Below are 18,860 nucleotides of genomic sequence, written 5' to 3'. Positions count from 1 at the left end.
ACCCCGCCCTCCTCACTCCTCTCCGGCCTGTCTGGTCAGCTGTTTCAGCCCTTCTCCTCTGTGTTCCTCTGAAGCACCTCATCACCCAAACATGCCTTAGATTAAACAGATCTGAGTATTTCCTGTGAGAGACTCCGGTCCATGTAGGAGCTTCTGTTTTTTTTTTCTCGGCAACTCGCGGTTTCTGAGGGGCAACAGGTGTTCAGTCGGTGAACAGGTGAGCTGCTGCGTCTTTTTCTGCTGTTTCATGTTGGATAATGAACCTGGAATGTGTGCTTTTCTGCACAGGACTGATTCTTCGTTGCAAAAAATCGAAATAACTTAGGGGAAATGTCGGTTCTGATCTGTTATTTTATGATTTCGTGTTTAAAAAATGCGCATGGAGCACTTTTGTTTTTCACGTATCCAAAGAGTTCAGAGTGTTTGTGAGCATCAGCTCCGTTTCTAACTCCGAGTGGATCGTAGAGGATTTACATAGCTGCAGGAATTGTGGGTCAAAGGTTTTTTTTTTGGAGAATCCAGGATTGGTCAGGACGAGCTGAGCCTGAAGCTGTTCAGATGTTAGGGGGGGTGTTGGTCTGCTTCACAGCTGCTCATTTACTGGTGACAGCACAGGTTTACATTCCTGTCTGCACAGGTGTACAGCAGAGGTGGATATTTTACAGGTTGGACTGCCTGCTGACTCATAAAGGAACAGAATGTGTGACTGATATGGCTGCTATCTGATTTGTTTAATTGCAGTTAGTGTTTAACCCGATCTAACATTCTGTTCATAGATGAATGTAAAGCTCAGAATGCTGCTGTAGGAGTTCAGTTCTTGCTAAACCTGCCGTGGTGAGTTAATCTGCGTACAGGAATTCCTCGGTGTGTTTCTCGCAGGTTTGAGTGCAGCTTTTATTAACTTTCTGCTCCAGTTTTAATCCTCCTTAAGCTCAGACTTCACTCTTTCCTGGTTCCCTTTCATCCCATCTCCACCTTCATACCTCACAGAGCAGACTGATCACTCCAAAATGACTCATGAACACATCCTGGGTTCTTATTAGGTTACAAAACATTACAGGAGCTCATTTGATCATTCAAAAACCTGGAAACAAGAGGTGTGTTCCCAATCTGAATTTCCCTTCGGGGATGAATAAAGTGATTCTGATTCTGAACTCTGTACTGTTAAGCTTTAAATCACTGTGTACAGGAACATTGAGGGTAACATTTCAGAAGGTTCTCAGCCTCACCTGGAAACAAACTATGAGCACAACTCCTATTTTAGGGTGTAACTGTAAACTATAAAGCCTGATATCAGTGTGCACAGAAGCAAGTGTTTGATGCAATCAAAGCAAACAGGAGAGGAAAGTTTGGAGATGAAGTGTTTCACTGGAGCAATTCATCCATCCTTCATCCATCCATCCATCCATCTCCAACCATCCATCCATCATTCATCCATCCATCCATCCATCCATCCTTCCATCATCCATCCATCTCCAAACCTTCCATCCATCATGCATCCATCCATCCATCATTCATCCATCCATCCATCATTCATCCATCCATCCATCTTACATCCATCCATCATCCTATATCCATCATCCATCCATCCATCCATCCATCCATCCATCCATCCATCCATCCATCCATCCATCCATCCATCCATCATCCATCCATACAGCACTGGTAGTAAAAGCAGCCAAATGTGGACTGAACCTGACCAAATGCAGTTAACTGACCCGACCTGACATTTGTAGAAGTCAGATGGATGCATTGTCCTGGAGCAACAGCACAACTCGTCTTTTTACTTTGATTTCTTCAAACGTTTGAGTTTTTGCGGATGGTGATAGACTGATTTACAGAATAAAATGTTAGTTCCAGCACTTCTTTCCAGGTGAGGCAGAGAACTTTCAGAAATACCCAGAATGGTTCCCCTAAACGCTTTTCTTTCCTGGCAAAGAAATGACTAATATTTGTGTTTTTATGGAGAGTTTGGCCCCAGAATGGGAGTTCTGCCATTCGTTTCCAGGTGAGACCAAGAATTTTTTAAAGTACCCATAATAGTTATCCTTGAAGCTCTCCTTACAAAGAAATGATATATATATTTGGGTTTTTGTGGGCAGTGGTTTAAGACTTTATATTATCCATTTATGCTACAGACTGGGGGATCCTCTTCTGTTTCCAGGTGAGGTCAAAATCTTTTTGAACTTTCAATAATGGTTCCCCGTGAAGCTCTCCCTGCAAGGAAATGACAACAAACATTTCAGTTTTTGAGATATAAGGCTTTCTAGTGTACAGTAGTGCCACAAAATGGGAGTTAAGCTTGTTGTATGCTTAACGTGTCCGTGCATCTCGCCACCATCACACCGAGCACCTCCAAATTTTTCTAACGAGCGGACTGACACATGCAGAAAACTGGTGGAAGAACAGGAGCTCCTAGCAGCAGAAGTTCATAAATCCAGACATTTATAGATTCATCTCACAGAGATCACCGTGGTAACCGGGTTATCAACGATTCATGGTGTGAAACTAAAACTAACTGCTGAAATGCAGCTATTCAGTAAAATGCCGTGGTGTAAGCAATGGACAACTTCTACTCTAGTGACGTGGTACACATGATTTTAAGATACACTGCCCCCTGCAGGTTGGGAGCAGACGGAGGATAAAAGCCACGTGCTCTCTTCAGCGGATTTCCACGCGTCTTATTTCCGCATGTCATGTTTGTGTAGAAAGCAGAACCCAGTCTTTAGGCCCTTTGTTTTCAGGTGAAGCTGTACCCTCATAATTAACGTGCACTTTCCAGATAATCTCTCCATGTTACTCTTCTGTCTTCTCAGGGCGTCCTCTCCATCTCCAGTCATGTCGGCCGACGTTCTGCAGCGTCTCAGCACCTTGACCCTGAGCGTCAAACACCTGGGCCGCCTCCCTCGCCTCTCCCACCTCATCCCGGCCTCCTTGCCGTCGCCCAGCCCCACCGTCTCCGTCTCCCAGGTTCCCAGCCTTTTCCGAGAGCCCTACATCCTGTCGGGATACCGTCCCCTCCGGCAGGACTGGCGCTGCTACCTCCTTAGCATCTTCCAGCGGCACAACGAGTCCCTGAATGTGTGGACTCACCTGCTGGCGGGTCCGGTGCTGCTGCTCTGCTGGTGGGCCAACATTAGCGCCCTGGGGTTCTCCTTGGATGCAGCCTCTCTACCTCTGAGCCTCTTTCTGCTGTCGGCTCTCACCTACCTGAGCCTCAGTGTGGCGGCTCACCTCCTGCAGTCCCACTCTGAGCGTGCCCACTACTTCTTCTTCTTCCTGGACTACGTTGGAGTAGCTGTGTACCAGTACGGCTGCTCTCTGGGTCATTATTTCTACACGTCGGAGGCGGCGTGGAGGGAAAGCGTCGGGCTGCTGTTTCTACCCGGAGCTGCCTTCTTCGGGTGGCTCTCCTGCGCCGGCTGCTGCTTTGCCAAGGCCAGGTACAGACGGCCGTATCCTCTGAGGCGTAAAGTCTGCCAGCTGATCCCCACCAGCATGGCCTACCTGCTGGACATCAGCCCCGTCGCCCACCGACTGACCACCGTCTCCTGGACCCTGGAGCCCTCGCAGCCCTTCCACGCCCTGCAGATCTCCTCCTTCCTGCTGTCTGCCATCTTCTTCTCCTGTCCCATCCCAGAGCGCTTCTTCCCAGGCCGCTGTGACTTCGTGGGCCAGGGCCACCAGATCTTCCACCTGTTCCTGTCCCTGTGCACCATCTTCCAGCTGGAGGCGCTGTTCCAGGACTATGCCCGGCGGAGGGACACGGTGGTGGACGTGTTTGGAGAGAGGCAGCTGTGGTGGGCTTGTGTCTCCTTCCCCATCCTGTTCTTCTGCTGCCTCCTGACGGCTCTGATCACCATGAGGAACGTCAACAAGGATCTGCAGAGGAAACAGGAGAGGGGAAAGTGTTTATGAAGAAGTGAAAGGGGTTTGAGTTGTACCAAACAATATTAGTAATGAAAAGAAGCCGTCCGTCTGTGTTTTTGAGGAACAGTTTATCCGTCTGTATGAGAAAAATGTGATTAAAGTACCTGAACAATAAAATAATGTGAAACACTTTCTGGTCTTGGTGAAATTAACAGATCTGAACTTCTGATTCAAGAAAGGAACAGTTGGAGCTGCAGTTTACTGTCTGTGGCTCAGTAAAGCTTTCCACCGTGAATCATCCTCCTGTTGAACTGTTCTGAGTAGAAAACTGAAGGATGTTGGAGTAAAACAGTGTCCAAGTGCATTTCTGGTCCATACTGTTGAAAATATGAATGAGAATATAGAAGAAAATAGCCTATATATATAATATAAAAAATAAACCTGATCTAGTGTTTCCGCTACAGGGGTTTAACAGGAATAATAAACAGACGTGTTGTAAGAAGATCCACTGAAAGAAAACAAGCAATTACACGTTTCCAATTGGTTTATTGTCCAGCTGTGGAGACTCCAAACCTGCTTCTCGAGCTTTAAATATTTGACATTTCTGTTTCCCACAAAGACTCTCTGCTGTCTGGAGCGAGCAGCGTCCAAAAACAGGCATGAAATCTGGACTGTGTCGTCCACTGAATAGCAACAAAGAGGCCAGTTTTTAGGACTGCGTGGAGTCAGAGCGTTTTCCCAAGTGGGAGAAATCCCTCAGCAGATCCACAGTGAAGTGTGTGGGCTGGAAAAGATGGCCGAGGACAACACTGCCCTGCAGGGGCAAAAAACAACAACTGCACTTTTAGCTTTTAGCTGCTTTTTGCTGCAGACACTCAGGATGTGGTGAATGTCTCCTCAGTCCTCTTAATATTTATTTAAAGAGATCAAAAAGGTTTCCATAATGATATTCAGTAGATTTACACCATCACATGACAAGCATGACACTACATAAACAGAATCTACAACCAACACTTGGTAAATCCTGTGTATTCAGAAGAGGCTGTGAAGTGACTCATGCCTGTTTGGACTCTCCTGTTCGACACAAACCCATCTCGTTGACCCTGTTTGTGGGCTCTGAGCTATTGTCTCTGTGGTTCTACCTGTTCTCTGTCCGTGTATTTTAACCATTTTGAAGCAGGAGCCACACCTTCTGTACTGAGATGTAAAGTAAATTCCCTCAGGACAGGTTTCAAGGAAAGGCCCGGTATCAGTGCATGAGTCAGAGCTCCTTTTAAAGGAGCAGTTTAGGGAGAAACACAGAGTCAGGTGAAACAACTCGTATATCTGGCTGTTAGCTTATGGAAGTAGAGGGAGACCGGTGTTTTACTGGAAGTATTCACATCCTTTACTTGTGTAAAAGCAGCTGTGTCATCCTGAAAGTACAGCTGACACAAGAATCCGTGCACAGGTTGGGTTTAGACGGGGCTATATGCTGGAATATTCCTTACAGGATGCAGTCAAACAACCACAGTTATTAAGATCTGAACTGCATTCACATCAACAGCAAAGCCAATCTTAGCATTATTTACATTAATCCGAATGTAAGATCATTTGTCCTGCTAATGTACTGACTGTATCACCAGTAAGCTGTCTGCCTGTTCAGCTCTGCACTGATCTCATAAATGATGCTTCTGGTTTTGAAGGAGTATTAATTCATCACCTTAACACTTCCTGTATGACTGCTTTTAGCCAGTCTGTAAATGCAACGGTGCCACTTCCAAAAGCCATACAGTCCTGTGAAAAGACCTTTAGAGGCACTAGTAAGCTGATTTATCCAACCTTTGGTTATTTCCTAGTGTTTTCAATCTTTGTGTGAAGTCAAACCTACTGGCTGTAGTTTTTAATCTACCAGACACATGAGTGTTATCAGACCTATTCAGGGTTTTTCTGCATTGAGAAATCACTGGCACCACCTAAAGATGTTTTAGCCAGTGTCACAAGAAAATAAGAATAAAGAAAAATGTCTGTTATTGTGATCACTTCTGTTTTTGAGGCTTCATTTACTCAACCTCTTCAGAAATAGCAGACAATGCATTGATTTACATCAAATTCGATGATTACTGTTGGTCACTCCCCAACGGCCCATTCTGAGCTTTTAAAACCACTGGCATTGTCTCACTCTGTGCAAGACAGTTTAACGATCTCATAAACCTTAACTGAAGATGATTTTTTAAAATATATAATGTGAATGAATAAAGGCAGCAGTGTCCCAAAAAATATTGTTTCCTTGTCTGTAAAAAATCCCAAAATTCAGCAAAAAAAAAAAAACAACCCAAATTTCTGAAAAACCTTCAGGAAGAAAATTCCAATAATTCCTTCAAAGTTTCCTTTAAAAGTTACATTTAAAAAAATCCCCAAATTTGGCAAGAAAATTCTTGTAAATAATTTTTAAAAAATGAGTAAAAATCTTCAAAAAAATCCTAAAAATATCTAAAATGATTCCATATATATGTCAGTAAAACTTCTGATATTTTTTAAGAACATTCACATAAAAATAAACCAAATAGAGTAAAATTCACTGAATTTTGGTTGATTTTTTTCTGAATGTTCTTAAGAAACATTTTTCACATTTCTTTTTTTCTACCAAAAAATGTTAAAAAAATTCCCAAAAATGTTGAAACTGTGGACATCAGAAGTTTCCCTGTGATAATATATTTTTTTCTTTAAAACAGGTCAGTTTGACCTGCAGGACGACATGAGGGTTAACTAAAGCAGCATCTGGAAGGTTTTTATTTTCATTTTCCCCTCAAACATCTTTTATCTGTTAGCCGGATTCATTCCTGTTTGAGTAAATTGTGCTTTCAGGATTCTGTTACAGATATCTGAAGGCAGGCTTCCTGTCCCCCGCTGAGGAACGGCGACTATCGATTCTGCTTTGAGCCTCTCAGAAAATCTCACACGGATCTCAGCAAAGAGAGCAAATGAAAATTGTGGGGAGGTATGGATTGTTGTGCAGGGCTTCAGGAGATGATTACGACATAATGGGGCTGTTAAACTAGTAATAGGCGTGGGCGCTGCTCAGTGTCATTCCCAACAAAGAGATGTTTGGACAGAGTCAGGGCTGGATGTGTGTGTTCTGCTGTATCGATGCTTTAACTTTTCTATGTGTGTCTGCATCTATTCAGTCCATTTTACTTATAAATTCACAACATACGTTACCTCAGACCACATCACATATTAGTGTTTTATAGGGAGAAGACCAACAAATCCAAATAAGTCTCTTATAGGAAGCATTTTGGTGACAGTGGGAAGAAAATAAATTAAATCTAAGAGGAAGAACCAGGTTCATCTGGGATGGAAGTCAGTTAGGGAGAAGAAACAGACAAACTGAAACTATTATTACCACTCAGCAGGTACGCTTATTCACATTTTTACAGAACACCATCATTAGATTAATTCTTGAATCTGTCTGGAGCCGGTAGACTATTATTTTTATGACAGGACCGTTAGCTTAGCATAACCAGGAGAAAAGTCCTAAAAAACTGTGTCTCTGCATCTTTAATAGTTTGTTTTACATAAAATATCTAGTAAAGACACAGTTACAGATCCACATGACTGATATTATTTCATGTTTACAGGTTGAAAATAAGGAAAGAGACTGTTAGCTTAGCATGACTGGAAGCAAAGAGAAACACATTCATACGTGAACTTTAGCTGCTCTGGGCGTTTAGCTGTAATCATGGAGTCTTGTTAACGTTTTTCTCTCTTAATTTCAGTGCAAGCTTGACAAATAGCAGGTTTACTGAGCCAAACAGCAGCATATATGTATATAAAACCACGCATACTTATTTAGATAAAGCATGAATGCAGTGCTGGTCATTTAGTTTTCACCTGCAGTGAATGGGAAAATCCCACTGACCAACTGGAGGAAATATTTTAAAGGTCTTTCTGGCTGACAGTATTATCATTGGTGCTCCACTAACATGTCATTCTACACCAGGCTTTGGTACGCCGCCTACACCCACACACAGAGTATACACTGGAAACATGCTTGGATTTTACTCCCTTCATCCTGACTCCTCTATCTTGGTACTTTATCTACATTATCTCAGCTTTATGATCATACTCTGTTCACAGAGATCAGCCCAAATGTTCTCACTCCCCTGTGCAGAAGTGAAAGTTCAGTAATCTAATTAGGCTGGTCCCCGCATTAGAACAAACATCCTTTTTCACTTTAATACCTCTTGTGAGAATAGTTTCAGTGGCCACAGCCGATCAGCTGTCAGTCCAGAGAACAAGTCAGAGAAGCTAATCCAGCAGCATTTTAGGGCATCTTTTATGGATATTTACAGATTATCTGGAGTTTAAATATCTCAATTAGTACATAAGACTGGGTAAACAGCCTCATTATTAGCAGCAATACTACGATTCACATAAGCCTGCATAAATAAAACATATAAAGAAAAGAGTGTGAAATTGGTTTGGCCTGGCAGAGCAGCCAGTTTTCTGCAGTCACGTAAACGGCTGCTAGGGGGAGCTATTGTTTAAATGCGTATTTAATTAGCTTCTCCCCCACAGAAACCAACAGTCTGCACATGAATTAACATCAGCGGCAGGTTCACCGGCCTCATATGTGGATTATAAGTCATTTCCTTTATTTCTAGTTTTTTTCTGCTGATGAAGCATCTTTTCAGGTCATTGTGCCACTATGCTGGACGAAAAGACGCATTCCAACATTCCTGGACGCCACAGGCACGTCAGGTCTGAGGAACTCAGGTGCAGACGTAGTTGGGAGATGATAAACAACACAAAGGGCTGTTTATGGGCTGCTGTCAGCACCTCCTTCATGACAGACAGGATACCAAAGCAAAGAGTCCCTCCCTAACTGGTCTGAATGCCACATAAAGCAGAGGCAGCTGAATGACTGACAGCAGTCTGAGGAAGAGCGACAGCAGAGCAGAGCAGCACAGAGTGTAAGTCATTCTATCTATTACTGTGAGCAGAACTACTCATCTTTATCGGTGTGAAAGGTGCTGTGTGTTGACAAGATCAGGATTGTCTTTAATAGGAAACATTACCAGAATACGCTGTGTTTGCTGATGGATTTCACTTTGACTTTCCTTTTCTTCTTCAGAGCACCAGGACAATGGCTCCGTTAGGGATGGCTGGCACGTTGGGGTGGTTTTCCTCCCCAGAGGTGGGTATCATCTCCCTCATCGTCTTCCTCGTCCTCAGCATCACCCTCCTCGCCCTCTGTGCCAGGTGTAAAAGGTGAGAGAAAAGCATCACTAAAATGTGAATGTCTGCGTCTCTTTTCCTTTAGCAGGCTATAAAATATAAAGCGGTTAAAAATGCTCTTCTGACTGCGATTCACTCAAAGACAATTCAGGGAATTCAGGACCATTGTGACCCAGTGTATGAGTAATGGTGACCTGCACTGCCACCCAGTACAAAACAAGTCCTCTCCTGTTTGGAGCGGCTCAGCACGTCGACTGATTCATTTTTCTGTCCCAAGGCTTTAATTGCTATTCATCTCTCTCCAAAAGCAAAGAGCAGAGACTCGTCAGACCCGATGGGTGGTTTCTGATGGAGGGTGTTGTCTGTAGAAGCAGCAGACAAATATGACATTTAAATGGAGGTAGTCGAGCCAGATGGGCTGGGCCTGGATGGTTCTGCTTCTATAATCTGAACTGATGGTCCCAGTGACAGCTTTGTGTGTGTGTGTGAGTGTGTGTGTGTGTGTGTGTGTGTGTGTGTGTGTGTGTGTGTGTGTGTGTGTGTGTGTGAGCGTGCACACTCGAGGGCGTTTTAATAGACATCAGAGTGTGCAAGTTCATGTTTGTACGGCCATTCCTGCAGTTGTCACACCAAACATACCAGTGACAGTGACGAAGAGGAACAACGATCTTATCGCCTCACATTCCACAGATTGTTGTTCATTCAGAGGAATGAAACTGGAATAACACGGCATGGTAGATGGAAAAATAACTCATGACTCAGAGGACTGTCTGTATATTTACACACCAGTGAAATGTGTGTTTGTTTGTTTGTTGGCGAGGGGCAGAGTGGGTGCATCTCTGTGTCTTTATTGAGAAAGATGGTGAAGAGAAGACAGGAAGTAGTTAGTTTAATACGCTCCATGAAGGCCCGAGGACCCCTGACCCATCACTAGACCCACCAGAGATTCCAACACATCTCTGGGGATCATCAGGGGAAACCTCCCTTCAACGGCGTTTCTCCTATTTAGTCTCACAACACCTCCAGGAGGCTAGGATGAACTCTGGCATCCCAGATTCACCCCCCTTAGTGCCAGTTCCCTCTGCTGCTACACAATCCAACCAGCACCGCCACCTTCAGCTGACCCAGGCCCGTTTAGGAGATGCTCCAGGTAGGGACCAGATGCTACCAGTTAGCTAGTGCAAGATGCTGAATATCTAGTGCGAACTGCTACAAAGTGACAAATAAACTATATTTAAAGACTCTCCAAATCTGCTAATGCTAACTATAAATGCTACTGCTAGCTGCAAGACTACTACCATGTCCAAAGCAAACTTACCGCTGACAAAGAAACTATACAAGCCCGCTCACTTAACTTGTTAGTGTTACATGCTAATGCTAACCGCTAATTGCTAAAGTACCTCAGTGCTTCAGCCAAGCTCAGCACAGACAGAGACTATACGAAGGATATAGAAGGAAGAGGGTAGGAGGATGACAGGAAAGATCTGGACACCTGGGACTGGCAGCAGGAGGCGACTCTTCTGGTTGTTAAAAAAGGAGTCCGTTAATTTAGACACGGACTCTACATCTCATTTATTTTAGTACCTCAGAAATCATGATCTCATTGAGTTTATGATCTCAGTTTCTGATTTAATGACTCATTCAACACAGCAGGATGTTTGTTCTGTAAGTATTGACCTACTTTAAAGTAAAACAGAGAATTGAGCAGGGTGTGTTTCAGGGTGTGGCTGCCAGGTGTGTCGTGTCCTACAGACGCTGGAGTCCACTAAGGTCATGGTGGCTCCATCCATCTTTTATATACAGTCAGTGGTTTGGACAGATGTGGTGCAGAGTTGTATCAAAGAATGCTTCAAAAACGGTAGACGAAAGACTTTGATTTGTGGCCTGTCAAGTACTAAAACTATGTTTATTAATACAACAAACATATACGTCTAATGATTAACTCGGTGTATTGTTTGGTTTTGTACCAATGCTGGTCTTTGAGGAGGCGGAACTCAAGCCCAGTTGAGACAAATCTTGGTCAAGTCTCAAGTTCTTTAAGTCACGTCTTGTAGAAACCAAATTGAAGTCCAGAGTAAAAACTTGACAACTCAAGTTCTGCGCAATTCAGATATCTTGTCAAATTGAGAAAGTCCAAGTTGTCACAATATCACAGAAAAAACAAATCAGTTGTCAAAGTCAGTTTCATTTATTAAACAGCTCATGTCAAAGCATGTTCCAAGTCCAGTCTCAGGCCATGTCAAAGCAAGTAGACAATCATTAAGAGTCTGTAAAGAAAATTCCAAATTAAGTCTTCTCAGTTGAATTTCAAATCCTCAAAAGTGAATCAACTTTCAGGCAAGTTGCATAGATGTCAGATAAACCTGACATTATTTAATGGAAGTTTGGCCAAACAGAGTCCTTCTTGAACTTAAGCAGCTGAAGGAGACATCCACCTGGTCAGCTGAACCAGTCAGGTGTAATTCAGCACAGCTACGTCTGGGCATAAACAGGAGTGTTGTGGATTATTGGATGGAGTCGCGAAGCAGCACAGGAACACTCTGAGGGCAGGAAAACAACTTCTATGAACAACTGTGACCATAGAGCCTGGTGTTCCTTCATGAACTAGGACCATAAAGCTTAGTTTAACAGGGCGGAAACATTTAGAAAAAGAACAGGACAGAGTTTTGAGCCATAAATCAACATTATATATGTAAATAACACTGTCTGCACCTTTGAATCCATACTAACAGACTGCACATGGAAATGACAGACTATCAGAACACTTCAGTTACTTTCTTGTCATCCACAGGGGCAGCAGCAACGCCTACGACGTGAGCGGAACGACGGTAAGAACTGCCTCACTGCTTTTTATTTTCCTCTCTCTCTGTCCATCTTCTGTTACAGACCACAGCCCAGAGGCTAAATGTAGCATGTAGCATCTACTGCAGTTCATTAGCTTCTAATTAGGAGCAATAAGGGACTGATTATAAGAAAGGTGGTGGAGAAGCTTCATTAGATCAAAACCATGCAAACCAATGAGGCAAATGAAAATGGATTAAACCTCAGTGAACATATTACACTGAGCTTTGGCCAAACAGTATTAGAAATAATTTGTAAGGATATTATGAATGCATCACAAACATTATTTCTCTGAACATGACAGCAACAATATAATGTTGTATTTGTAATACATCATACAAAAATCCATAATAATAATATTAATAATAATAATAGATAATGATTATATTTAATGCAGTTAAACTAACAATCCATAGCGCTTTGCTTTGACTTTTAACGGCTTTTTTATGAAGCTATGTAAAATTATTGAACTACTAAATGAACCTGGCAAATTAAGTGTTTCCTCATCACAAATTTCTGGGACTTAAACTATCAAAAGTAAAATCTTAGCTTCCTTTACAGACTTCACAGCAAAATCTTAAAAATCAAATAAAATGAAGCATCAAAACTGATCGAGTGAAAGAAATGCATCAAACACAGGCTGGCGATGAAAAGAGATGTTTAGAAGAGATATGTAGAAGCAGTTACGCTGTAATCTGAATAAAATAAAAACAGAACTGATTTGAGTTAAGCTATAGAGATAACAGAACCTAATACCCACATTAACATGTCTATAAAAGTGGCTGTGCTGAAGTAACTCAAATGTAACTGTATGCTGTTTTCAGTAATGGATTACAGGATTAAGACTGATTTACGCATCATCAGGAAGAGATTATTGGCTACTTTGAGAAGTGCTGCTCAGGCATGATACCTACAAATGTCTGGTGGCAATGCAGAAAAATATGCCCTGATTAACTTAGACAATAGTTTTATACTATGCAATGTGGACTGATCCAACTGACAGCAAGAGTGCAAAGAAAATCATAAGCAATGAGACACAAAAGGCAAAAATCACCAAATCAGTAATCAGTATCAGAAAACTAAATGTACAAACTGTATCAAGTCATCTTGATGCAAGAAGAAAAGCATCCTCCACCCAAAATAACACCTGCAATTCTATCTTTCACCATTTACCTTGAAAGGTTTTAGACACCTACAGTAGGACACAACCATGGCATGACTGGAGTGAACTGTTGGTCAGTCTGTAACAGAAAAATAACAGTGTGGTTTGTTCTACTCTGGATGCTGTTACCTTCCTGCGCTGTGGACGATAATCTTTCTTTGAGAGTCTGATGGGTGTTGCTGCATACCAGGCAAAAAGCAGGTTTCAAAATGTGGCAAGAATTCTTCATAAGCTTCAGTCACCACTGTACATCTGTAAAATAATATTTTCTGCCTTTAGCAGCGAATACAAAGGTCTTAGTATGCTTCTAGACAACTGAAGTGTAAAAAGTTTCAGGCAAAAGTATTTATAATATAGTATAAAAAAACTATCACAGTTTTGCTTCTACAATAATACAATCACACATAACTGTGCAGGTCAGAACCCTTTAATTTTCAACTGATGAAGATAAGTCAGCTTCAGTAAGCTTGAACATTTTGCATTGGAAATTACATCCACATTAATTAAGATATTCGACTGCCTGACATTACTATATTTGATCAGCGGTCTATAATGTAATATATGATTGTGGAGTTAAATCTAATCATGTATGAAGGTGAGAATCCATGAACAAACATTTACATTAGCATCTGCTGTGCTGACCTCGGCATCCTGAAAGTCTAAATTTAGAACTTTTACAAACTGTTCACAATGAAAATGCGGGCTTTAAAGTTCAGCCTCACCTGCTGCCTGTCATTTAAACCTGACAACTGCAGAGCTAGCTGCTAGCTTAGCATGAGCATTACAAAAACCTTTGACCTTTCTGAGTTGTGAGCATAAAAAAAACAAAAAACTAAAAAGTTGCTAGCTTTAGCTTATTATTGAGCATTTACAGACATAGCCTACAGTACAGACAGCTCCTCCTTGTCCTTACGTATTCTGTATGTGTGACATATATGCTAAGCTGTTTTAACATACAATATCTTAACTGAATACGGACATTTATCTGTATTTCACTTCCTCTTCCATAACAACAGATGTAATGTTTGCCATTCATGTGTATAATTCAGTGGTACATAACTCATGAATATCTGCATATAAATTATGACTATTATTACAGTTTCAGATATCTACATTCATTTCTTACAAATCTTAGTTCTAGTTTAAGATATCTTGAAGTACCTTCAACTCAAGATATCTAGATGGTCCTTTGAACTCATCAGGATTACACTGCAGATCTCTTTAACTAGAATCATGATGAGTCCGAAATGTCAAACTAGAATTCTGCCCAGTCCAAGTGTAACTGCAGACACTGAAGTAAAGTTTTGTCTTGGGGCTGAGCTGTTCCAGATAGCTGTAGATGGTTTAGATGTTATGCCAGAAGCTTCTAGTTCTTTTCAACCAGAAGTCCCAAATGCACGAAGCCGTTGTTTTTTACCAACTCTTTGCTGATGAGCTCTTTCTATTACACAGCATTTTTTAAACTATCTTAACCATCACAGCATTTAGTCCTGCTAACACGGTTCAAATGCTTTTCTGGACCAATATCCAACGGGTAGCAACAATCTGGGGAACAGTAATGACATTTTTTATTTAACAAATCATATCTGAATTAAAGATAGTTCTGTCATTTTAACTAATCAGAATGACATTACAGATATCTTTTATAAAACGTCTGGTCAAAATGACATTGTTGTAAAATCAGACTCAGTTATTAAGCATTTAAACATGTTGTCGTGCTTTTAACACGTTTTGTCTTTTTCCATAGCAGACTGATGGAGGAGCAGGAGGAGTCAATGGAACCGCTGCAACAAAGTCAGGAGCAGCTGTTGGTGAGTTCTCCGTAAACGGAACTGAAATTTCAATTAAACCTCTACCTTATAACTGACATTTTTGTTAATTTACAGACCCGGGGACTACAACATGGAGGGACCACAGAGCCATGCCGCCCAACACTCTGGAGAGGACCCATGCAGCAACCCACTAACCATCCATCCAACCAACCAACCAACCAACCAACCAACCAACCATAGCCCTGAACACTAACCGCACAACCACATGACAAACGCACCACACAAAACAGACAATACAAGCATGAAGGAGGACAAAACATGCTCAACATCCCATCGAACAGAAACACTTGACTTTGTCCCAAATGGACAGATGGATGGAAAAGGGTAGGAGGGAAAGTTGGCCTTGTCGTCTGCCAACTGGAGCTACCATCCACACCTTCTCCTCATCACGACGGGCCTTCACTTATCTGAATAGAGGTGGAACCTTTTTCTTTTGAAGTTCTCTCTAACTTATAACTTTTATTCTGAATTTATCTGACAAGGACTTTTCTTTCATTCCCTCCATAGTTTAAGTCCATTGATCACTTTCAAACATGTACAAGCATCTGGATTGATCTCACTGTGAGAGTCTGATAATTTGCAATCACAAACGCAAAACTTGGACTTGAGCTATTAAAAGGGGTTGTTACTTACTTGCCTAGTTTTTCAGCTAATTTAAGTTCCTGACCCTGACTGATGCTCATTCATGGTGATTTTTACATTTGTAGTATGTGACTAGCATAATAGGACGCCCTGCTCTCTTCAGGATGCAGATGAATTAAGACCCAGTTAAGAAATGACTGCTTTCCACTGAGAAACAAACCTGGTACACGGACAAGATCAGATTTCTGTCATGTAGCTTTTCACTGAGTATAATACAATATAAGACGGAAATTTAAGGACCAAAACAGTCACTCTTTTAGTTTTTACTTCCACATTCTGGAAACTATACTTTCTTGTTGACAGAACTTAAAGATTCTCATCCCAACCCAGAAAGCAGGACATGGTAGCTGAACATAAAGACTTGGTTTTTAATTGAACCACAAAAAGTTTCCTTTAGATTAGAAGTGTCTTTAAAAAAAACAAGACAGGTAGCAGCACAAGTTAACAGGTTACAGACATCCATCCGTTTCTTTTCACTTATCCAAGCTTGGGTTGCAACCGGCTAAGTAAGGCATAGGTATCCTTCTCCATGGAGATGTCTCCCTGTTCATCCTGGTGGATCCTGAGACTTCATAGGTCAGATGAGATATGGGTCTACTCTGAAACATCTCCCAGTGGGATTTGCCTAGAAAACCTCCACAGGAAGGACTCAGCTGGTGCATTTTGACACCAATTACTGAAACTCCCTCTGAATATCTGAGTCCAACCACCTGATGCATACAAACACCCATTTGGCTGTTTTGTATTTTCCATCCCATTCAGCACCCAAAGCTCATGACCACTGGTGCGGGTTGGAATGTGGACAGACTGGCAAATCCAGAGGTTCCTCTTCATCACAATACCAAAATATTTACCTGATTACAGTGTTGTGACCATTTATTGGCCTGCAGTAACTTCCTGGAGTCTCATCGTAACAACATTGTTGATGCAGAAGTCATTGAACTGGACCAAACACACAAAACTCCTTGTAAACTCAACTTCTGCATTTACTCCTGGGATTTAACAAAGAAGACATATCATGGTGAGCATTTGAAGTCTTTTTAGATGTTTAATTGTTTTAACTCTTGTAGAGACCTGGGCTAACCATTACTGCTTGTTTCCAGTCTTCATGCTAAGCTAAGCTAACCAGCTGTTGATTGTAGCTGCTTTTTTGTTTGTTTTGTTTGTTTAACAGACATGGTATGAGTATTTCCATCTAACTCTTAGCAAGAAAACTGTATTCTTGCTTTGCAAAAATGTCAAACTGGTGCCTTTTCATGTTGAAATGCATGCAGTGGAGTTTTGGGTAAAAGTCACAGAAGATAAAGGAGGATACTTTTGGTTTTGTGCTGTTTTTGTTGACATTGGGATTTTTCTGACCTTTTATTTCCAATGAAGGGATATCAGTCTCTCTCTTTTTGTTCTGGTCAGTGTGAACAAAGTCTGTGCTATACTGTTACCTTTATTCTAAACAAACTGAGCGATGGTGATAAGACGGGAGTGGCAGCTCTGAAAGGGAACTAAAGGTCTGAAGGCCTCAAAGCAGGGCGGAGTCGTCATTCTTGTAATGCCTGTTGTCATGCCATCCGTTGCCATATTCTCTACTGAACTGCTTAAATAAAACACACCCAAGAGAGAAAACAATGATGTCAGTCATACTGCTTTTTTTTGCTACCGTTCACTAAAAACCTGTGAAACCTTTTGTGTCACCTTCTTTTGACAAGCAAAAACAACATCTCCAGCTTGAGTTTAAACAGTTTACTTCACATGAGTTTGTTCTGTATTTGTGTTTCTGCTGGATTCTCGCTGGTATAAAGTGGGCGAGGATCAGCAGGGAGAAGTGATGTCACATGTTTTGGTGGAATCTGATGAAACCAGCAGCAAACTGCAAAATACAGCCAAAAAACCCTAACCTGCACTTCCTCAAATGACCACACGGGGCTGGCTCTGAAAATGAGTCGCACCCCATAAACGCAGACGTGAAAGTGTCCAACTTCACTGCACACATAAATCATTTTACAGCCTGGTGGAAAAAAAGGCTGTAGTCTGTATAATGACCCCGTCCATGACAACACTGGATCTTTATACTACTCACTTGGCGTCCAAAATTAAGGGCGAGAAAATGAAAAATATGTCCATATTATTGTTTTTCATGGTTATATTAATAGAACCACCTTAAAACTAGCTATACTTTTATTTTTGTGGTACAGTTTGTCGTACCTGCTTAGTGAGCTATGTATTGATTGATTGATTATTTATTTCAAACCAGCTTCTGACACCACCATGTAAGTTCAACAATGTTTTTCTTCATTGGTGTGAACTAGTATGTCATATTATAAATGGTTCTAAATGGTTTATTTCATGTTACTGAGACGTTTAGCTGCATACGGTTCAGAAAACATCACCAGCTGACTCCTGCATTATCAGCTGTTGTAAATGCGAGCTCTAAGATGTGACTTTTTGTGACAGCTTCGATTTTTTTTCAGATTTAAATTCACCCATAATCAGAAAGATGTTGGCAAAAGATGTCACGGATATTCATGGTTCCCAGATGATGCATCCAAATAATTCAGACAATCCACCATAAGACTGACATTTGTAGTTTTGGTAAAATATCCCAACAGTTACTGGATGATCTACCATGGAATGAAGACCACACATTCATTTAGGTTGAACATAACAACAACGGTGATTCTCTGATTTTTCACCAAACATATTTGAGGAAAAGAGTCCAGTAAGCCGACCACTGCCAAGTAGAAAAGTAGTATAAGGCCATCATCATCTTCTTCAGCTCTGTCCACCCTGACCACCCGCCTGGAGGAGACTAAGGTCTGGATGAGTCCAAACTTCCTCCAAAACTGAATCCATTCTTGTCCCTCATCTGGTCCAGTCCTCCTCCAGAACCACCACCTTCTCCAGACCACACATTCTCCTCTCATCAGCAGTTACCATCCTGACATTTAACAACCACATCAAACATCTTTGTTTTTCCACCTCTAAAACATCACCAAACTCTGCCCCACCCTCACCCTTTCTGATGCAGAGGAACTTGTCCGGCCTTTGTCTCCTCCAGGATGGACTGCTGCAGCACACTTCTCATCAGGATCCCAGGAAGATCCTGCAGAAGCTCCACTATGTTCAGAACAGCTGGTTCCCCGTCTCCTCCAGAATCCAGAATCTCTCTCCTCACCATCAGCACATTATCAGACTACCTCAAAGATGTTCTCTGCCTCCAATCATCCAATAGAATCCTCCACTAATAACTGTCACCTCCTCCTCCGGTCCAGAACCAAACTCTGGACCAGAGACAGAAC

The 18,860-nt window shown here is 41.8% G+C and overlaps 1 protein-coding gene and 1 long non-coding RNA gene across 2 annotated transcripts; both read left to right on the top strand.

The window, feature by feature from the left end:
• The first annotated feature begins 65 nt into the window (after positions 1 to 65).
• paqr8 (progestin and adipoQ receptor family member VIII) lies at positions 66 to 4,052 on the top strand. Its single transcript, XM_022207886.2, has 2 exons — positions 66 to 217; positions 2,817 to 4,052. Exon 2 carries the CDS (start codon positions 2,839 to 2,841, stop codon positions 3,916 to 3,918), a length of 1,080 nt encoding a protein of 359 aa, XP_022063578.1. The 5' UTR covers positions 66 to 217; positions 2,817 to 2,838; the 3' UTR covers positions 3,919 to 4,052.
• Positions 4,053 to 8,510: 4,458 nt separating this feature from the next.
• On the top strand, positions 8,511 to 17,190 carry LOC127530259 (uncharacterized). The gene is made up of 5 exons (XR_007936715.1): positions 8,511 to 8,825; positions 8,987 to 9,123; positions 11,882 to 11,918; positions 14,841 to 14,904; positions 14,980 to 17,190. It is a non-coding gene; the product is annotated as an uncharacterized LOC127530259 (long non-coding RNA).
• The last annotated feature ends 1,670 nt before the right edge of the window (positions 17,191 to 18,860 follow it).

Source organism: Acanthochromis polyacanthus, chromosome 16, assembly GCF_021347895.1.
Source record: "Acanthochromis polyacanthus isolate Apoly-LR-REF ecotype Palm Island chromosome 16, KAUST_Apoly_ChrSc, whole genome shotgun sequence".
In the NCBI taxonomy this organism is placed as follows: domain Eukaryota; kingdom Metazoa; phylum Chordata; class Actinopteri; family Pomacentridae; genus Acanthochromis; species Acanthochromis polyacanthus.
Note: the sequence above shows the minus strand (reverse complement) of the source record. Positions and strands in the feature narration are given on the sequence as shown.